At 37.5% G+C, this 22,499-nt stretch overlaps 1 protein-coding gene across 1 annotated transcript in view; it reads left to right on the top strand.

Moving 5' to 3' along the window:
* The first annotated feature begins 1,444 nt into the window (after window positions 1-1,444).
* TAF15 (TATA-box binding protein associated factor 15) overlaps window positions 1,445-22,499 on the top strand; it is a 28,697-nt gene continuing 7,642 nt past the window's right edge. The window contains exons 1-9 of the mRNA XM_007447051.1: window positions 1,445-1,451; window positions 7,868-7,907; window positions 9,398-9,449; window positions 9,532-9,616; window positions 9,699-9,801; window positions 11,474-11,667; window positions 13,069-13,189; window positions 20,524-20,558; window positions 21,172-21,204. Coding sequence (XP_007447113.1) covers window positions 1,445-1,451; window positions 7,868-7,907; window positions 9,398-9,449; window positions 9,532-9,616; window positions 9,699-9,801; window positions 11,474-11,667; window positions 13,069-13,189; window positions 20,524-20,558; window positions 21,172-21,204 — 670 coding nt within the window. The remainder of the gene's footprint in view (window positions 1,452-7,867; window positions 7,908-9,397; window positions 9,450-9,531; window positions 9,617-9,698; window positions 9,802-11,473; window positions 11,668-13,068; window positions 13,190-20,523; window positions 20,559-21,171; window positions 21,205-22,499) is intronic.

The following is a 22,499-nucleotide window of genomic DNA, read 5'->3' on the forward strand; positions in this document are numbered from 1 at the left end:
CATTCTTCATATTGCAGCCCGAAAATGCAAGTCTGATCTTTCTTTAAAATCATCTGGCAGGAGTTACCCACTGCCTTCAATAAAGCACAAACTCTAATGTACTTTACAAGGTCTCACCTCTTTAGCCCCCTAATTTTCTGCCTTCATTTCCTACCACACTCCCCTCGTGGGTAAACTCCAAACATATTGAATCACTTTTTTAAAAAAGTATTTGTTTATTTGGCTGGGCCAGGTCTTAGTTGCCTGCACGTAGCATCTTCGTTGCCACGTGTTTAGTTGCAGCATGCAGGATCTAATTTCCTGACCAGGAATCAAACCCAGGCCCCCTGCATTGAGAGCGCGGAGTCTTAATCACTGGACCACCGCGAAAGTCCCAAGTCATTGAAAACACTTTTCCCCACTTAAGAAGTGGTCAGCTTCTGCACATCACCTATGTTTTGTCTCATCAGATGTCACGTCGCCCTTGGGGAAAGTGTCCTTGTGTGCTCTCTCTGAGCTTTCATAGCCTCACCTCAGACTCGAGAGCTTGAGCCCCCTGTAGGCAGGGCAACAGAATAGTTAGACCCACAGGCAGTGGTGCCTGGTTACCAGGATTCCAATTCCACATTGGCCATTTACCAGTAGTGCGACCCAGGGCAAGTGAATTCTGCCTTCTCGTCTGTAACGTGGGAATAGTATTTCATCAGTCTGTTGTGAGAATTAAACAAGACGATGCAAGGTGCCTGACAATTAGAATTAGCTATTATCCTAGCACCGAAAACTAAAGCTCGACTCCCTACCCTGACACATCCTCAGGGTCCGGTTTGTGTGTGATTTCGTTTTAAGGCACACGTTTGTTCCAGTATCACCTTGTAGTCTGTTACTCGGCAAGTTAGTTACAACAAACCGGGAGGCGACTTGGTCCCGCAGTTCGTCATGACTTTACGGCCCGGAGCTCAGCAACTCCCAACGCCCCCAGGTGGCTCAAGCCTTCTGCAGCCCAAGCGGAGCGAACTAGGACATACAATTCGAAATTTCCTTTCCTAACCATATAATCTGCGTTTATAAGGCTCTCCTGTTTCGCTTCCTAATCTCGAACTCTATTAGATCCAATGAAGTGAAAAATAGGACTGTAATCAGGACGTACCAGGTAGGTTCAGTCCCCTCCCCCATCCCGATCGCGGCAGTGGTACGGCCTCTCCACCATTCCCTCTCAATAATGGTACCGTCCGAGGAGGGGGAAACGGGGATTCTGAAGTCCTCTGGGTTCTGGTTTAGCACAGAGCCACCCCTCGAGCCGTGGCGTTGTGGTACCGCCCAATGCCCTCTGATTGGCTGCCGAAGTCCCGCATTCTGGGCCAGATCGCCGCGCCGCCCTCAGTACGGCTCCGGCCGCAGCGCCGCTTGGCTCTGGTATTCCTTGTTCTCGGCGGGTTGTGGGGGCTCTGCGCCGCGGCCGTTAGTCATGTCGGGTAGGTGACACTTTCAGCGAGCAGCGGCAGCGGCGAGAAGGGGCCCGGCGGGGTTGGGCCGTCTTCCTGCCCACCGGAGGGCCCCGCGGGACAGTCTCCGGCCCTGAGGGAGGCTGGGGTGGGGGTGTGGGGGGGAGGCGACGTGCTGCTCCCGGGGGAGGGTGTGTGAATCGGGGGGCGGAGGCTGCTACGCCATCGCAGGGGCGGGGGGAGCCCGTGATTAGAGCATCGGCCGGAGAGAATCGGTGCTTCTGGTTCTCCGCTCCGCCTCAGATCTTTCAGCGAGGCCTCCGGCCAGTCATCTCGCCGTCTCGTCCCTCAGTTTCCCCATCCGTGACGTGGAGCTGGGCCTTCCTGACTCACCCATTCATCAGGTGGGGGCCTTGACGCTCTGGGGGCCCTTTTAAACGACGTTGCCTGACACGAAATCCTACATACATGTCGTCATTCCCTCCGCACCAGCCTCCCGGATTCGAGATGGGGGTGCTTGCGTATAATTCCTCTTCACCCTTCTCTGTCATCTTCACCTCTTCAGTTGTTTATCTCCTGCACGAGCTTGAAAGTGAGCCCTGTCTATTATTGATGGGCTCTTGTAGGTCCCTGTGGCATTTACGTTGAAAATACAGACCAAAGGAAAGGCAGTCTTCCATCAAGCACTTTAAATTGACAGAGGTGCCTCCGTTGTGTGAAAGAGAAAAAGAGGCCTTGGTCTTATCAGGACAGCCCGTTTAGGTCTTGCGAAAGTAGAATATAAAGTCCAGGACGTGGGTCTGCTCTTGACTTAGCAGTCCAAGCTGCCACACAAGGCCCTCTGTTGTTGGGCACATCGCAGGCTGCAAAGAAAGACCCGGCTCTCCACTTCCTAGGAACCATCATGAGAATTACATGTTACTTTTCAGGTGGAAAAGCAGAACACGTCCCTGAAAGCCATATGGTTGTGATGAAAATGACTGCTGGCAGAGTATTTTACATTTTTTTAAGGGAGAACTTGTTGATATTAAAAAAAACAAAAACACAACCCACGCTCCCCGCCCCCCAGGTAATCCAGTTTTGCAGAAGAGTGGAAATATGTGACAAAAAGGAAGCAGCAGGCTGAGAGGAGACCAAGTTAAATTAGCAAGAATGGTTGGACAGGGAAATGATAAACGTTCTTTAGATTAACATTGATGTTAAGCCAGAAGGTTGATCTTTAAGGGGAAGGGGCATCTCCCTGATGTAAGAGGCTGTTAATTGCACAGAATTTGTCTCTTTAATTCTTGCTCAAGCAAGAAATAATTTCTTACTCCAAAGGTGACATTGGTACATATTTTACCAGCTGCATAATTTGGAATGAAGTCTGGTAAAGCTCCACAGAAGTACATAGAAGTACACTCAGGAGGGTGTGTAGCCCATCCGTGATGTAAAAAAAAATTTTTTTAAGATTCTCCCACCTTCATGCAGAAATTTACCATTTCAGTGGATACAGTGCTCATTAAAAACCATTGACTTGTCTCGATTTTTGACATAATTATTGGTTTAAAGCAATGGCTTATTTTTGTAGGACTGGGTAGCTTTTATGGAAAATTAAAGTTTAGAGCTGTACCGTTTGTAAAATCCAGGATTTTCAATGTGTCATAATAGTGTGTGAGCTGGGTAATCCATTATCACTGGTCTTCAAAATTACCAAGACAGCACTTACTTGTCATTTTGTAATTTGAGTTTTTTTAACATCAAAATTGACCTTCATGTCAAAAAGAACTAATAATTGCTTGTTTCTACATTAAGTCAATTAGAGTTAGAATCTTTTAAGTTCTACTTAGTGTTGTTATATACTCTGTACATTTTGTAATTTGTGTATAAAAATAATACTTTCGACTTTGTATAAAAATAGGAATAATGCTTTTGACTTGCTCTTGATGAATGTTTAAGTTAATAAATTTAACAGCAGACTCCCCCCTAAACAACTAATGGCATTAAGTTAAGTCCTTTAAGCATTCCAAACTATATTGTAAATTTAACTTATCAAATTGACTCAGCCACTACAGGTGCCTGACAGGAAAGACTTATAAGCATAATAAAATAAATGCTTACATAATAAATAAATCAGAGTTGTAAATATTGTGAGTCAGACTCTCAGACAAATGTGAATTATCTGACACCTTTGAAGTTAAAATCAAATCTAATATCAGTTATACATATAAAAATTACGAAGTCAAGAAACTTCTTTTGGCACTATGGCAGACTAAGATAACTTGTAAATCCTCTGTCTACAAATAGCTAAAAATGCAAGAACTTACATAAAACAAAGGGCGAGCCCCTGCTGCCAGAAATGAAGTAGAAGCCAGCATGGTAGGCATAGAGAAGGGTGTAGGTCTCATTCAGAGACTTGGAGTTTATTGCCCAAATAACTAAGGACAGGAGATGCAGCCTTGAGACCATTAGAGCCATGTAATGGGAACCCTTACATAAAACCTGGATGTTTGAAGGACTGTATCTTCAGTGAAATAATGAACTAGAAAAGCCTTTGTACCAGGATAGGAGATAACAAGGAAGCCTGGGCCTTGAGTGAGGGGAAAAAGTTTTTTCCTGAGAATTTGTAACTTGGGGCCTGTGCTTCATACAGTTTTGGTGTACATTTAGATTAGTTATGAGGTCCAGGAAACCTCAGGCCAAGAAATTTAACATAAAAATTGGTTCTAGACTGACAGTAACCTTGGGGTTTCTAGTAAAAACAAATGAAAAACCTTTTCTGAGGACATTTCAGAGCCTAGGTCACGAGGAATCTTACAGAAAAAACAAGCCTTGCAGAACGTAAGTTTACAGTAAAACATTGCAGAATTCTGGAAGGCAATTCGCCAAAATGAGAGTGACAGATGGCATTTGAATCCCTAATAGTCAGTCTGAAAGCGAGTATTAATGTGTTTAAAATTATTAGAAACCTAAAAGAAGTAATCAACCCTAAGACCAAGACGTGGAAAATGGTTACGCGGATTTGAAAAAGAACCAAGTGTCAAGTGTAACTTCTAGAAATGGAAGAAGTGGCCAAGTTGAATTGCAGATAGACCTAGCAGAAGAAATAATTAGTGAGGTAGAAAATAGATATAATTACCCAGGATTCTGTTCAGAAGGATAAAGATGAAAATTGAAATTTTAAGAAGTATAGGAAATAGATTGTGAAGCCCTGTCATATATCTGAGTTCGAGAAGGAGTAAATGGTGAAGAATTAATAGATAGTTGAGAGTTTTCCAAAATTGATGGATCAAGAAGCAGTAGTCTCAAACATGAGACATAATCAATTCGTACCTAGATGCATAAATGTGAAACTGCAGATTATGAAATACCAGTGACCTATCAGAGGAGATACATAAATGTGAAACTGCAGATTATGAAATACCAGTGACAAAGCTATCAGAGGAAATAGAGAAAAGGTAAGATTGGTAGACTTCTTAAAAGTTTTAAGAAGCCACTAAATCTTTGGAATTTAGAGGAAAAATAATGTTTGACTTTTTTACTCAAATAAAAGACTTAAGAATACCACTTTCAGGCCTTTGCTGAAAGAACTAATAAAAGAAATCCGAAAGGGAGGAGTGGGATGCAGAAAGATACAGAGGAAGCAAATGCAGTAGATAAAAAGTATTGACTGTGTGGAATCTAGTTTTAAAGTGGAAGCAAAAGGTAACGGAAAGAAAAAGTGGAAGCAAAATAATAGGTGAAGGCTGTGCTTGGCATTGTAGCATTAAAGTTCTTGTATGCTAGTGGAGGTCGAAGATCATTTTGAACTTTATCAAGAATGCATGTTAAGAATTGAACATACTCTTTAAATTATGAATAGTGACATTAAAAGAACAGAATTTGAACGTCTAACTTCCAAAGCAGTAGAGGGGGAAAGGGAGTAAGGAAAATCCAATAGAAGGAAGTTAAGGAGTTGAAAAAAAAAGACCCTGGTAAGTAGAGAGTCTAGTATAGGCTGGTAGGAATAAATAAAAAGTAACAATAATAAAAATATGAAAACATCAGTTGAAAGACAAAGATTTTCACCTTGGGAAAAATTGATCTAGATGTATGCTCTCAAAAATGACATACCTAAAACATCAGAATAAGAAGTGTTAAAAGTATAGAGATAGAAAAATATTAATCAGGCAACCATCAACCAAAAGGAAGATTGTTTAGTTACATTACCAGTCAAAATAAAGTTCGGACATTTTTAATGATAGTCTTCATGTAATGTTAAAAGGAAATTCAAAAAAAGAAAAAGGGAAATTCACCAGGAAGCTGTAAATATGTACTTTTATGTGCTTTAACAATATGGCCTCAAAGTGTAGAAAGCAAAAAAACACTCAGTGAAAGAAATTGACAAATACAGAGTCAAACAGGGAATTAAAAAAAATTTAAACATACTTCTCTGTGTAGTTAATAGATCAGGTAGACCAAACATGAGTAAGAATATGAATAATAGAACTAACAAGCATCATCTTACGGATTTACAGAATTCTTTCAACATTTAGATAATACAGTTCTTTTCAAGCACATAGGAGACATTTATGTAAGTAGAAGTGTTTACCAAGGGGAAAAGCAAAAAACAGCAAATCCTAACAAATACCTGGAATAGTACAGAAAATACCTTTTCTGGCTGCAATGGAATAAGAAGACAAAACCACAAAGAGTGTCAAAACCCTATACACTTGGAAATAAAAGCACCTCTAAATAATTCATGGGCCCAGATACAAGGCTCAAGTGTCAAGTACTCATAATGAGCAGTTGTTTAAAATGCCATAAATAACATTTATAAACTGATTTTCTCTGGTGAATGTAAAACATCTACTTTCACTAAGAGCTCGACTTGTTGGTCAGTACTCTTATTTCTATATTCTAGAGTTTTAAAGTCAGCCAGCTAAAGAAGTCAGATTTACAGTTTCAGAGAGCTGAAGTTGACTGAGTTAAGAGCTCTGATACTTATTAGATTTAAGCCAGGGTCATATGACATACGTGCTGTGTACTTCTATAATTTTTGCCTGAGCCAAAGTACAATAAGGTCTTGGACTCCACTCTGTCACTGGGAGAACCCACGTCAGTGCCTTGGGATATAATTTAACTTAAAGCTTCATGCATCCCCAGTGTATGTAAATTTTTTTATTCATACACCCCCCTCCTCCCACAGTAATCCTTTTTAGTTTCTGAATTGGTTGAAACTAACTTCCTTTGCCATTTGATAGATGCATCTAATCTCTTTATGATCCAGTTAGGTTCTGTATCCTTTTCATATTTTTCTTATTTGGTTAGTTACAAATCTAGTCATATTATTATTGTGGGCAGTGATGCACAATTTTTTTTTCATCTCAGGTAGCCTTATGTCCACATTCATAAAAGAAGTAGTTTGTGTCAGGATTTCATTCAATATTTTAGTAGTTAAGGATTAAAAAAATTCTTGTTCAGTCTGGAGATCTCTACTGTAGACAAGTGGCAAATTTGATATCACCCACTTATACAGCCAGTGACAGTGTTTTCATATTGTAGCTTTATATGAATTGAATGAAAAAGTCATTGATGTGATTTGATATTTGGCGGGTTTTCATAACTGTTCAACAACAAATAGTTTTATTCAGATTAGATGAGGTTGGGCCTAATAGCAGTTGAAGACTATCAGTCATATTTTTGCAGTTGAAAGAGTATTTCATATGATATTCTTCTCTTACTCAATCACTAATAAAATTAGGTCATTCATTTGACTCTGAGGAGAAGCCTAGAGGGTAGAGCCTCTTCAAAAATTTTTGGAATAACCGACATTTTAAAGTATTGAGAAAAGTTCACAGTTCAAATTATTATTATTATTTTGACGTATATTACTCAAATCATGCCTTCCTTGGTAGTTTTTATTGCCAACAAGGAAGCTAGAGGTAAGTATTGCTGAGTCGGTATATACCAAGTGGGTTAGCTGCTTTTACCAAGTCTTTGGAGATGTTCTTGTTGCTGCTGACAGCCAAAGCAATCCAATCCAATCCAAGGGAATGGTGTATATGTTAGGCTGGCAAGGATATGAAGTAAATGTAATCCTGGGGATTTATCTTAGAGTGTGCATTTTCCCCTTTTTGATCCTGATTAGTTTTTTTAACAGATATCTTTTTATATAAAGATAATATAACTTGAGCTTTTGAGTTTTGTAGAAAGGATGGGTTTTTCACTGACTTTCTCATTTGTTCACTTGGTTTTTGTGACCATCAGGACATGTTTGTAGAGTAGTTGTTTTCAAAGCTGTAGTTACTGTAAATAGCTAATACTATTGGCACAGATTTTTCCTTGCACTGTATTTTTAACTTCTAGTTTTTCTTTCTGTAGTTTATGATATTTTCTTATCACATTTCATCTGTAAGAGCTAAAGTCAGCCTTTGAGGGAAGCCTAATTTTAAATAAGATTAAAAAATTCTTTTTATGTGTTTTAGATTCTGGAAGTTACGGTCAGTCTGGTGGTGAGCAGCAAAGGTAAAGTATACGTACATTTCAATAATACCATGAACGAGTAGAACTGAGAAAAAAAGATAAATTTAGTCAGGCTTTCCTCTTAAGCTTTGGTATCTTGACGTCTTAAAAGAGTTAAATCTTAGCTTGTGAAGGGAGTCAGCCTTTGTACATAGGTGCTGTAAGATATTTTTCTTTTTTTAAAAGGCTGTTTGAATCAGTAAATATAGGTGCCCCCTAGAGATTAAAATGAATCTCATAGGTATTATAAAGATTGTTTTCTTTAAGAAATTATTTAGAAGAAACAATTACTAAAAGGATTTAAGTAGTTGAACTATAACAGCTTAGAAAAAGCATTTAATTTTTTTGACTGTATATAATATGCTAAATGTGTTTTTTCTGGAGTGGATTTTCTTGAAGCACTATGATAGAAGTGTTTAGCATTTTTAAAATCATCCTCACCATGCTCACAATAAAAGGAAAAGTCTGTTTTTAAAATGTGAATGTATACATGCAGTAGGATTCTCTTGCTTACCAGAAATACAGCCTTAACTTGTAGTATAAGTGTTTTGCAGCTCAGTGTGAGATATTCAGAAGAGCATCTCAGATACCTTCTGTCATCAAGTTTTAAGCTTCATGAAAACAAAACTGATTTGACTTTTTTATTCTCATGGGATAGACCCTCATAGTAGGCAACTAGCAAATGTTTATTCAATGAAATGTTTTATAAAGTTAAGAAATTCTGTTAGCACTTGATAGCTCTAAAATAGTAAGTTTTTTTTGGCATATGTTTTATTTTTCTTTGGTATATATTCAGAAAGTTTGTTTCTGACTTGTTAAAGCTTATATGCACTAAAATTAAAGAAAGTTCAACTCCGAGAAAGCTGCATGTATTCATTCAGTCAGTCAACAAATTATGCCATCCTATGCTATGACACTGGAGATACAATATACTTTTGTTCTATGATAGTATTCTGAAGATATACGTGCCTCTCATTACTGAGGCACTAACAATTGGATGTTGAGTGCCACACTGTGCATTTTCTAGGATGTTAGAGGCAAATTTAAGGCAAATGGTAGGAAGAAAATAATCTGTCACAGCACAGCTAAATTGATTAAAGCTCTAACTTAAAGAGTCATTATTTTTCTTCTTCAGATATTTATTATGGGTCTTGCTACCATGTAGTCACTCCCCTCCACCCCCAGCCTCCCACCCATCCAAGCATAATTCTGTTGGAATTTTCTAGCTCTGGTGAAGTTTTATTTGTGGGAAATTGTCAAAGCAAAACTTCTGGTGTGTGTTTGGCATTTAAGAGGTCTGGGAATGATTTTATTTATGTCTTTGACAATCTTTGGTTATCACCTTTCAGTTTAGACTCGAAGAGGTAGTTAGATCGACAGTTTCTCAGGAAAGAAGCTTGTATTTGAGTTGAAAGTTGAAAATGAAGATAGGGTTAATTTAAGCTTTTAAATTCTAGCACATTTCTTTCAAGTAGTACACTTTTCTTTTACAGTTATTCTTCCTATGGAAATCAAGGCAACCAAGGTTATGGACAAGCACCACAAGTAGGTTAAATATAAATTGAGTTCTTTATAAATAGTTTTAATCTTAAATATGCAATGAAACTTGTATTTACCTAAATTTCAGAGCTATTCTGGCTATGGGCAAACTACTGATTCTTCATATGGGCAGAACTATGGCGGCTACTCCTGTTACGGACAAAGCCAATCAGGTTGGACTGATTTGTTAAATTTGCTGTTTTAGAAATTTAAAATCAGAACCTTTCCTAAATGGTATATCTATTCAATCTTTAGGTTATTCACAGTCCTATGGTGGTTATGAGAATCAAAAGCAGAGCTCATATGGCCAGCAATCTTATAATAACCAGGCACAGCAAAACATGGAATCATCAGGAGGGTAAGGAAACAGTAAAAGTACTGAGGTGTTGGGAAGTGGAAATAACACTTTGGGTATTAAACAGCTTTCACTAACAAAGTCCTAGCTTTAAACTTTTTTCTTTTTTCCAGAAAAGTGTTGATGGTGTATGAATTTCACAGTTTTGTATTATAAAGAATGTGGAAATTGTCAATATTGATATTTGATTCTTACGATGTGTTATTTGTACAGTTAGTTTAGCTGTAAATGAATGCACATGATTTAAATGTTAAAATGTAAAATTTGAACCTCTGCTTTATACCTGAGATGAAATAAAAACCTGCCTATAAAAGGAGACTTATCAATGCTTACTTTTCATTTCCATTTTATTTTTTAACCATTTTAATGTATTTAATGTCCTTTTCAGGGGCAAAAATATTAAAGAAAAAAGTGCCAAAACCTATGCACGTATTTCAAATACCCTAAAAAATGTTTGAATTGTTAATATAGGTAGGTGAATATTAGCAATTTTACAGGTCTTATATATTTTTTTAAAATTTTCTGATTTGAGGAGCCTGTACTTGTTATTAATTTTAGTAATAGCAACTTACTTTTTACTGTGCTTTACAAAGTACAAATGTAGGGAATACTATCCAGAAAGCGTGTTACATTAGAAGGCTCTTCAAGCCTGGTTAGTTTTAAATTTAAGGAGAATTTTTTCATGAGGATGCATTTTTGGTAATGTGACGTATAAATGTGGACCAAAGAGAAATGTTAGATTTGGTTTGACAGTTATTCTAAAGTGAAGGTCTAGGGTTCTGACCTTTGTGATGTGCTTTGGGTAGGGAGTTGGGGAACCGATCTTTATTAGATTGTTTTGATCATTTGATGCAGAGTAAGATGTGACTATTAAGTTGTGAGGCCATTTTTGCCCCCCCCCCCCGACCTTTTTTTTTGAGTAAACATTAGAACTCAAATCCAATTAAGTGTTTCTTTCAACATTCCCATCCTGAGAGTAGGTAATTAATAGTCATATTGCTCAGAACATACTTAGAATTTTCTTTTTGAATTGCAAGAGAAAATAAAGCAGTCTCATTTAGTAGTTAGACTTTGTTTCAGTTAAAAAATGGCATCACAAAGCAAGTTCCTTCCTCTTACTCAGCAGATTAAAACTTTGAATGATTTATTGCTATTTTCTAAAATTTACTATTATTGAAAATGCTTAGAAGAATGTACTAAAGATAAGGTTCTAAAGATAAGAAAATAGTCCCCAAAATATTATTAAATAATATTGTTGTTAAAACGGAGATAGAGCCTTTTAGTGTAACTATTAAAAGGAGTCAGCACTTGCTGTGTCATGTTTGTTAAAGAGTCAGACATATTACTGTACTTTATGTCATCTTTAATTTTTTTTTAATTCAAGGAGATGATAAAAACCATAGTGATTTTCTTGCTTCTCTACAGTTTTCAAAAGTGTGTGTGTTTTTTCTCATAATGTGACACCTCTTCAGTGATAGTAGAACTGTTGTTTGAAAGTCATTCCATTGGTGGTAAGATTCTGTAGATAAAAGAGCTAAATGATTCCTACCAGAAAAGGGTAGTAAATGTGAATGAGGTCTAGCTGGGCAGGCCTCTTACAGCAATCAGTCTCAGTCAGCCTGCTGCAGTAAACAGTCCTTCTGTAAAATCGCTCAAGTTCTTGATTTCTGTTTAGCCAAGGTGGAAGAGCGCCTTCATATGACCAGTCAGACTATGGTCAACAAGATTCATATGACCAGCAGTCAGGCTATGATCAACATCACGGCTCTTATGCCGAGCAGTCAAATTATGATCAGCAGCATGATTCCTATAATCAAAACCAGCAATCCTACCATTCACAAAGGGAAAATTACAGCCACCACACACAAGGTAAGATATGCTGACCTCTATTATTTTTCCTTTCTTCCCTTCATAGAATTGTGTGTTGAATTCTGTATTAAAAGACCCACAGAGGATTTCAACTGTTTGTAAGAATTCAGAGTCACCCTGAACATATGTTCTGTCTCATGTCCATCACAACTAGTTTATTAGATTGATATTTCTGAACTTCTTGGAGACTCCAAATGGTCACGTGATTTTTTGCTGGCTGAGTTTTTGAATTTCCTTTGTTGTCTCAGTCAACTGATCGTTTGACAATGCTGCTGCTACCAGTTCTTTTTTATAATTTAATTTAATTTTTAAACATTTTTTATGCACTGTGCGGCACGTGGGATCTTAGTTCTCTGACCAGGGATCGAACCTGTGCCCCCTGTACTGGAAGCACGGAGTCTTAACCACTGGACCTCCAGGGAAGTCCATGTTACCAGTTATCTTGGTACCGGTGCTATATGTGATTTGAGGAAATTATGATCCTATATTCGCCTTCTCTAACCTCAACTAAGAAGGACCAGTCATTCTTTCTTTTATATATATCATTTTATATATATCATGATATTTAGGAATCTGATCAGCCATAAAAATGAATGCTTCAAGGGCAAAGGTCCTGCCTTACTCATTTTTGTACCTGCTCGATAAATATTTGTTGAATAGTTGAATGAATGAATAAGTGAATGAGTAAGAGTGGAAGCTCATTCACTGAATATCTTCTTCATTGAATATATTCACTGAATATCTCTCAGTTTGAAAATCTAGTTATTCCTTGTCTGTGTTTGATTTACACTGAAATATTTTCGACATGAAAAATAACTTTTAAGATTAGTGTATTCTTTTAAAGTATTTATTGATTGATTGATTTGGTTGTACCAGGTCTTAGTTGCAGCTTGCGGGCTCCTTAGTTGTGGCAGGTGGGCTCCCCAGTTGTGGCTTGCCAGCTCCCTAGTTGTGGTATGTGAACTCCTGGTTGCGGCATGCATGTGGGATCTAGTTCCCCGACCAGGGATCGAACCCGGGCCCCCTGCATTGGGAGCATGAGCCTTAACCACTGTGCCACCAGGGAAGTCCCTAAGATCAGGGTATTCTTTTAATTTATTAGAGTTCTGTACCTAATGTACTTTACTCAAACTACTCCATATTACCATCACATCAAATGGTGATATCCACATCATCATTTTGCTGTCTGACTTTGGTAGAATGGAATTTGACACACATATAAGTCTCATACATTTAATTTCAGATGGTGTTATGATGACTTGCACTTGAGTTTTGTGCACATGTGCCATTTTCTGAAGGTCACAGGTGACCTACAGAGCTGTTTAATATTATGTTGTGGAAAGCCTTTGTCAGAAATTTCAAGTTGTTTATGTATGTATGTATTAATTTTCTTTTTTGTAGATGACCGTCGTGATGTGAGTAGGTATGGAGAAGATAATAGAGGATATGGCGGGTCACAGGGAGGAGGTAGAGGGCGTGGGGGATATGACAAGGATGGAAGAGGTCCTATGACAGGATCAAGGTAAGTTTTTAGGTACAGATGTCTACATTTCTTCTCTCTCTTTTTGTTGTTGTTGTTGTTACTTAGCTGGTTCGATTCCATCATCTGATTTAGTTAAGAGGCCTAAAAAAGAGATTATGTTGTAGAGAAGAGGATAGAAATTCAAAATTTGTTTTCAGTCTTAAGATGTCACATAAATTACCTCAAAATAGGCTTTGTTAGCCGTCAGTTTATGTGGTATATATTAAATACCAATGGAGAAAAGTCCCGTACTATGGTGTGGTTAAACCACTTAACTATGTTTTTCCTGCCAGAGCTATTGACTCTAAACTCCTTTAAAAGATGACTCTGGGAAATCCAAGTGTTTTATATGTAGAAAATACAAGGTAAGTTAATTCTAGATTGGAAGGTGGAGAGGCTGTTCTTTAATCTTGAATCCCCTTGGGAAGGGAAAATATTAGGAGGCAATAGCAGATTATAAATTTGGGGTTGGCAAATGAGAGAAAGATTTTATGTAACTGAACTATTTTGTCCCCTTTCTTAAGTAAACGATTATTGAGATAATTAGTGCAATGTCATATACCATTGCATATTTTGTCTAGACTAAGCTGTGGAAAAGGAATGACTTTAATTCAGCTTTCCTTTTCTCCATTGTTAGTGTTATCAGGTTTTGGTATTTATGGCATATGTTATGAAAGATGGCTTTAAAATTACTTTCAAATATATGTGTAAGTCTAGTGCTTTTGCTCTAAAAATAGGAATGAAAAAGTAATTGGCATTTATTGTTCTCAGATGAGGTTTGTAGGTTGCACATTTCGTGTGTAAAATATACAGGCTTAAAAGATAATTTGTGTTCCTTGGGAATTGAAATTGTCAGCCTGTTAACTGACAATGTTATATCAATACCAGGTCACTCTTTTGCTTCTTAGGGACTGTTTGTCTGTTCCCTGAAATGACCTGAGAAAATCAGTTATGTACAGCACTGTTAATTTTTCAAGTGAGCCAGGAATTTGATCTCATTGACTTTCTCTCTGTTGAGTGTATAGTGCTTTGGTCTGGCAAATCTAAAGTCTAAACATATTTGATAAATTTTTATAAGACTTGAACATTAAATGTCTTGATTGATAGCTGAAGTCAATTTATTAAGGTAAAACAAGTATATTGTATGCCTCTTCATTATCATGTGGATGCAAGTGAACAACGTAGAGTGGTATGGTGCTTACTCTCTACCTAATAGCCTCCCTCCCTCAAACAGAATCCCAAACAAGATAACTAACAGGTATATGTGATTTTCTGGTTAATATGTTTTAGATAATTGGCTGCCTTGGGATGCTATACATTTTACAGCATATCATAGGTTTAATTTTCTTCATAAGGAAGTTATAATTATATCTATAGATTATCTCTGAAACTATGACAGTGTCTGACTGAGAATGGTAGAACCTCACTTTTCAGGAGGAGGAGGGTAGGGAAGTCTTTAAAAGTATGTTTTCGTTTTTGAGAGATGACTTATCTTAGAATCAGAGTTGAAAGGACCTTGAGTGATCCTCCTGCTAAAAGAGGGAAAATCTGTATCTTAACCAACCCTGGGCGTACCAGTTTTAAGCACTTTGATAAACCTCTTTGGCAACATTTCAGTATAATTTTTGGCCCAGGTACTGAATCATGAACTAAGTTTTTGAGTTTCAAATCTTTTTATTTAACTTTAGAACCTTTTCAAACAAAATCTTGTGTAGAAGCCCAGGATATATTAGGTCAAAATGATGGTGATCTGGTTCAAGTCAGGGTAGGGTTTTTGGGGGAGAGGTCTTACCCAGTTGCTGTCTGTATACTCCCTCCCTCCCCCCACCCCACCCCCTTAGCCAGTAAATGGAATGTGCATGAAAGGCCTTTTTAAGAAATTTATGTGAATGATTATACTTATTCTCTATATTGGATGGGCAAACTTTTTATGTGAAAGGCTTTGCAGGCCATGCGGTTTCTTTTGCAACTGCTCAGCTCTGCTCCTGTATAAATGAATAAACATGGTTGTGTTCCAATAAAACTTCATTTATGGATACTGAAATACGAAGTTCATATAATTTTCATGTGCCACAATATCTTGTTCAGGATGTGATTTTTAGCTTATTTATAGGGGTGAAGTGTTTCAAATTAAAAAAAAAAAAAATCCCAGTTTCAGGGCTTTTTTTCCCCCTACACTTGGTTTTACATTTAAGTACCAGAAGTACCCAAACATTTTTTGTTAGTCTTCATCAACACTCCCATTTGTGTTTGTAATCATCTTACTTAAAAATAGCAAGGTTGAAAATGTGATCCTTTCAGGGCTGTTTGAAGAATATCTGGCATTAGTTGGGTTTATAATTAAAGAAGGGGCACAGTTTGCAGGTGAAGGTGGGATGTGCGGTAAAGGATATGACATTCTTAGACTCAAGTTGTATGATTGCTTGACTGCAGGAAGAATTCAGACCAAAGGAAGCTGTCGGCTTTCCAATTTTGGAAGAGAAACGTGAAGACTATAGGGACTATAGGAAACAGTGTTTTTCTTTGAAAAAGCAGTTGTAGCAAAAAAGATTGAATTTCTAATTGTCATCTAAAATAGATCAGTGGCCTCCTACTGGACTAGAAGGTTAAGGCCATAAATTTTCTCAGTGTTTTTAACTTTAGCATTGTGCTGAATACATTGCAAAATTACTAGAACTTTATAGATAACCATTTTCCATTATTAGCATGTCATCAAGTTAAGTCGATTTTTTTAGGCTTTAATATCTCAAGTCTCAAAAAGTTACCTTAAATTTTGAATGTCTTCTTATAAGAGTTTTTTTGTTTGTTTGTTTGTTTTTGCGGTACGCGGGCCTCTCACTGTTGCGGCCTCTCCCGTTGAGGAGCACAGGCTCCGGATGCGCAGGCTCAGCAGCCATGGCTCACGGGCCCAGGCGCTCCGTGGCATGTGGGATCTTCCCAGACCGGGGCTCGAACCCGTGTCCCCTGCATCGGCAGGCGGACTCTCAACCACTGCGCCACCAGGGAAGCCCTCATAAGAGTTTTTGAATAGCTCTCTTAAAAATGTGCATGTGTGCTGGTGATAGTCCAGCCAGTGCTGCCCAATATAAATATAATGTGGGTCAACTGTGAGCCATATGTGTAATGTAAAATTTTCTAATAGCCACATTAAGAAAAATAAACAACTGAAGTTAATTTTGATAATATATTTTATTTAATCTAACATATCACAAATATGTAATCAGTATAAAAATTATTGCGATAATGCACATTCTTTTTTTTATACTAAGACTTTGAAATCCATTTTGTATTTTACATTTAGAGTACATCTCAATTTAGACTCTCCATATTTCTAAAGGTCAGCAGTCACATATGGCTAGTAAATGTTGTATTGGATAGTGCAGCTCTAGAATGGTAGATTCTTGGCCTTCTGAAATGTTGGTAAATTACTAGTGTGGAAAATCAAACACAGAACAGTTTTTAAAAAACTAATCTTTTTCAATATTTAGCTAAGTTCCTTTTTCTCTCTGTGTATTGAATTTTCTGGGAATAAAGATTCCTATATTGTCCTTTTACTTCTTGGCAGTTTTAGTCCTTGAATATAGATATATTTGGATTTTTAAAAATTAAATTTTGGGAATAGAGATTCTGTCAAAGTATATTTTCTTTCTTGACAAGCACCTGAAATTAAATCTGACTGTCATCTCTAAATATGTAATGCTGTAACAGTGAAAGAACCCTCAGAGTCTACCCTAGAGTAGGCTGCTCATTGTGGTTTTGAACTTGGGACAACGATTTCTGTAGTTGAGTCAAGAATATACAATTGATTTTCTTATGCAGGGGGCACTCAGCCATAAATTTTGAGTATTCTTATATTATGTCTCTAGTAAATACCTCTACTTCTTTACATTAAAATGTCCTTACTTCAGAAATTCTTTGTGTACAAGTTTGCTTCTTTTTCTGGGAGGAAAACAAATTTGTTGTGGCAACATCTTGACTCAGATGTTCACATGCCTTTGTGTCTTAATTTGCTAGTGGGGCCTTAACTTAGTTTATGGAAAAGGGACATGTAACTTGACTGCAGATTTGAAGAAAGATTCTTAACCACAGGCCCATCTTCTGTTAACTGATTTAATAGTGGTACTATTTGAGGTTTATTTACTGTGTTTAATATAATAAATTTCCTAGTAAGGAACTGTAATTAATTAATATGAAATTTCTTAATAAAGAAAGACAAAAGCGACTGAAACATTGGAACTTGAAAGAAAGCCTCACATAAAATTATAGGTCATCTAGACCAGTGCTTCTCTAACTGTAATGTACATAAGAATTCCTTGGGGATCTTACTAAAATGCAGATTCTGATTTAGTAGGTCTGGGATGAGCTTGCTTTTCTGAGATACTCCCAGGCTCTGCCTTTGCTGCTATTCCATAGACCACCTTTCAGGTAGTAAGGGTGTAGACCATTATTTTGCGAAGGAGGAAACTGAAGCCTAGGGAGAATTACTGACTTGTCCAAATTTTCAAGATTGATTAGTGATAGTTAAGACTATACCCTGAGACTCCTACTTTGAAGACTAGTACTTTTTCGAATGTACTTATGGGTGTTTCCATATTTACGGCCATTGTGTTAGAAGTGTTCAGCTGCTGAATTTTCAAAGGAAATGCTCAGTAATGATGACTTAAGTTAAAATGCCATTATATGGAGGAATAGGAAATTATAAACGTATTCAAGTGTCATTTGTTTTATATCCTTTATATTTTACCAAGGGTATGTCCTTTTTTTAAAAAATTGTTCAAAGTTATATTGCTGGCCAGAATAGAAATTTTAGGAACTACTTGATATATGAAATTGCATATTTTTCCTCCATTGTGGTCAGATAAACAATTTGGTACTTGGTTAAGTTGGCAGCAGAATAATTAAGTGGTGCCTCTTCCAGCACTTAATTGTGAAAATATCCTATTTAAAAAAAAATACTTTATCCTGGGTACTTTAACATCCTGACATAGGAATGTGGGTTTAATATATTCTTTTTTTTTTTAAATTTTATTTATTTTTGGCTGCATCGGGTCTTTGTTGCTGCACGCGGGCTTTCTCTAGTTGCAGCGAGCGGGGGCTACTCTTTGTTGAGGTGCGCGGGCTTCTCACTGCGGTGGCTTCTCTTGTTGCAGAGCACGGGCTCTTGGTGTGTGGGCTTCAGTAGTTGTGGCTCGCAGGCTCTAGAGCGCAGGCTCAGTAGTTGTAGCACACAGGCTTAGTTGCTCCGCAGCATGGAGGATCTTCCTGGACCAGGGCTCAAACCCCCTGTCCCCTGCATTGGCAGGCGGATTCTTAACCACTGCGCCATCAGGGAAGCCTGATTTAATATTTTCACTAGCTCTTTTTTCATCATTTTTAGAATTCTAATGATCATCTTTGAAGAAACCTGAGATATCTTGTTTCTAATAAGATTTTTAGCAATTTAATCTCAGAACTCTGTTTAGCTTCCTTTCCTTAAAGAGTTGAGCTATGATATATAGGCCATTTAGAAGTATGGGTTGGTGGGAGGGCTTGGGTGATGTTCTGAAAGAGAGGTCTTAGACACTCAGTAGGAAACTGTGTATATGAAAGACCTGAGCTTTGCTTTGTCTGCATAGCCTTGAAATATTGTTATTCTCCTTTTTAGATTTCTTGGGCATCAAATAAAAATTAATGGCAAGTTAAGTTGCGTGTGTCCATACCTATGCTAGTTGCAAGGGAATTTTTTTTTACGTCAAGGTAGTAGAATAGACTTCTAAAGAAAAAATTCTTTCTCATTTAGTCAGAGTGGTTTTTCTCAGGATGGCTCAAGAAAAGCCATCTAGAGGGCCAGGGTTATTACTAAAGCAGAGGCTTTTAAGCAGTGAAGAGACATTAGTATATTGGATTAGTTTCTTGGGTTATAGTGGAAGATTAGTAGTTGTAGAAAATTAGATATCACCATCTGAAAATTTTGGGTGTTTTTGTATCCATGTCAGCACATGAATCTTAGAGGATTACATAATTGAGTTAAGAGAAACAAGCTTTCAATGTATGAGCATTTAGAGTTTCTTGATAAGAGAGATCTTAGATTTCTTACATAAAGCTATGCACACATGGGCCATTGACTTACCTGGCAGTGGAAATTGCCAAATAAAGTCATTTTCTTGTGGAGTATGTAGCATTCTGTCTCTGATATGGTCTACTGATTGGTGTACAAGAGCATTTGGCAGCATGAGTGTCAGTAGCTCTGCTGTGAAGAGAGCTAGCATGTTGCAGTGGGCATGGAATAGGAGGGCAGTTTAAAGTTATGCTTTCTTTTAGTGCTCATTTTACCAGATATCTGAATGATTTGAATTTTTAAGACCGCTTTCATTCAGTCTCACTTTTGTGTATATTTGTACCTCACTTTTTTCTTCATCTCATAAAACCCACCATTTGGTATCACAGTAGAACGTAGTGCTCAAGTTTTTACCTCTCCCATTCTGCTATCAAAATTTTAATCTTGCTTTATATTTTTCTTCTAGTCTTTTTCTCATATTTAACAAAAATATCCCCTTTAACAAAAATATTTCCCTTTAAGGGAATATTGATATTCATCTTGAATTCTTAAACTTTTAATAAAACTTAATTTATATATTTACTTTGTGAATCTGTGATGGTTACAAGGATTTTGGAAATTTTTTTTTAACATCTTTATTGGAGTATAATTACTTTACAATGGTATGTTAGTTTCTGCTTTATAACAAAGTGAATCAGCTATACATATATCCCCATATCTCTTCCCTCTTGCATCTCCCTCCCTCCCAGCCTCCCTATCCCACCCCTCTAGGTGGTCACAAAGCACTGAGCTGATCTCCCTGTGCTATGCGGCTGCTTCCCACTAGCTATCGGTTTTACTTTTTTTTTTTCCGGTTTTACATTTGGTAGTGTATATGTGTACACGCCACACTCTCACTTTGTCCCATTGACTTTTCATGCCTTGGTTATTATTACTGTTTTTAAATGATTTCTTTCCCCTTGGAAAGAATGTTTAGCATTCTTCCTCTTGTGCCTCCAGTTTAAGTGGATTTGAATATTATCCCTTTGGCTTGGGGTTGGGAAAATTTTAAAATAAGAGTATATTAGGTATGTTCTGTAATAAGCTTGAAAAGGCACCCTTGTGGAAATAGATCCTTGGGGAAACATTTAGGTGAAAACAACATTTTGAAGTCTGTGAAATGAAATTTACTGGAAAGTTAGAAGTGCTACTGTTTTCCTGGGCGCTCTACTTGTGACAGTTAAGTATAGATTGAGCCCAGGGCTCAGCACATTAGAGACCTAAGGAAGAAATCATTTCTTCAATTTTTCCTCTGCAGTGGTGGTGACCGCGGTGGCTTCAAAAATTTTGGTGGTAAGTGCTGAGTATCCCAAAATGTTTCAGTGGAAATGCTATATAAACCTAAAAGCCACCAATATCCCGCAGACGTAGTCTAAGCCCTTTCTTACTCTGTTGAGGCTGGTGTGTGTTGTGTGCTTAAAAAAAAATTATATATATGCATATATATATCTCAAAATATTAAAAAGACAAAGTTGATCTCAAACAGTCCAATGGGTTTCTACACAGTGAATTTGCATGAAAGAGTCTGGTGACCAATGAATGAGACCTTCACTGGATTTTGTCAATATGTTTTTTAATAAAGGTAGCTGACATGGTGTTTTTAAATTATTAGGGTTTTCCAATCGGCCTTCACAACCAGAGCTTAACAAAAGTGATACTAGCGTAATGCCAAAGTGGCTGGTGCCGTCTGGGACAAGTTTAAGGGAATATTGACATTCATCTTGATTTCTTAAACTTTTAATAAAACTTAATTTATATACTTACTTTGTAAATCTGTGATGGTTACTTACAAGGATTTTGGAAGTATTGACTTTTCATGCCTTGGTTATTATTACTGTTTTTAAATGATTTCTTATGAGTTGCCTTAAATAGCTTTCTTTTTCTTTTTCTTTTTCTTTTCCCTTAGGTCACAGGGATTATGGACCCAGACCAGATGCTGGTAAGGTTTATGGTAGTTTGTGACTCTTCCATTAAGAGAATGTTAGTTTTCCATTTTTTCAAAGGAAAAGTGTGTGTGTTTGGAGGAGTTAGTACAGGAGGAAGATTTGATTTGATAATGCTGCCAGAACCAGGGAGCTTCACTTCTAAAGATGTACCAGCAAGAAAAGTTCAGGGGGATTGATTGGAAAGTTTGCTAGGAAAAATTGCTATGTTTGTGCTTTCCCATGCTCTCTACTTTTTCTTTTGTGAAGAAATACTTGATTTTGTACTGCTAATTAGCATTATTTGTTTAATTACTGCAAATCAAGTATGAGAGAATTGGTATGATTGGGGAATTAGAAGTAGAATAGCTGTGTTTAAGAAAATATTACAATGGATTGATAGTCTGGTCAGTGGGCCTAAGAAACCTGAATTCATATATGAGAGAATTGTCTTACTCTGGGCAGAGGTCACTAATTTCTTTTCTTTTCTTTTCTTTTTTTTTTTTTTTTTTTTTTTTTTTTACATAACATCTTTCTTTCTACATATGCCTTTTTTTTTTTTTTTTTTTTTTGGCTGTGTTGGGTCTTGGTTGCTGCACGTGGGCTTTCTCTAGCTGTGGCGAGCAGGGGCTACTCATTGTTGCAGTGCACGGGCTTCTCATCACAGTGCCTTCTCTTCTTGCGGACCAGGGGCTCTAGGTGCGCGGGCTTCAGTAGTTGCGGCACGTGGGCTCTGTAGTTGTGGCTCGGACTCTAGAGTGCAGGCTCAGTAGTTGTGGCGCATAGGCTTAGTTGCTCCACGGCATGTGGGATCTTCCCCGACCAGGGATCGAACCCGTGTTGCCTGCATTGGCAGGCAGATTCTTAACCAATGTGCCACCAGGGAAGTCCTCAGAAGTCACTAATTTCATGTGCCTTTATATTTTCAAATGAAATTCAAGGCTGCCTGGAGCCTTTTGAAAGTTACGTAGAGATTAAAAATCTATTTGAGCCAAAAATTTTTTTAAATTAATTAATTAATTATTTATTTATTTTTGGTTGCATTGGGTCTTTCTTGCTGTGCGCTGGCTTTCTCTAGTTGCGGCGAGCAGGGGCTACTCTTTGTTGCGGTGCACGGGCTTCTCATTGCAGTGGCTTCTCTTGTTGTGGAGCATGGGCTCTAGGTGTGTGGGCTTCAGTAGTTGTGGCACACGGGCTCAGTAGTTGTGACTCACGGGCTCTAGAGCACAGGCTCAGTAGTTGTATATATTGAAATCAGAACTTTTGTTTTTATTAAGATGCTAAAGTATTCTATATGGATGGCAATTTCTGA

Source organism: Lipotes vexillifer, unplaced genomic scaffold (assembly GCF_000442215.2).
Source record: "Lipotes vexillifer unplaced genomic scaffold, Lipotes_vexillifer_v1.1 scaffold1252, whole genome shotgun sequence".
Lineage (NCBI taxonomy): Eukaryota > Metazoa > Chordata > Mammalia > Artiodactyla > Lipotidae > Lipotes > Lipotes vexillifer.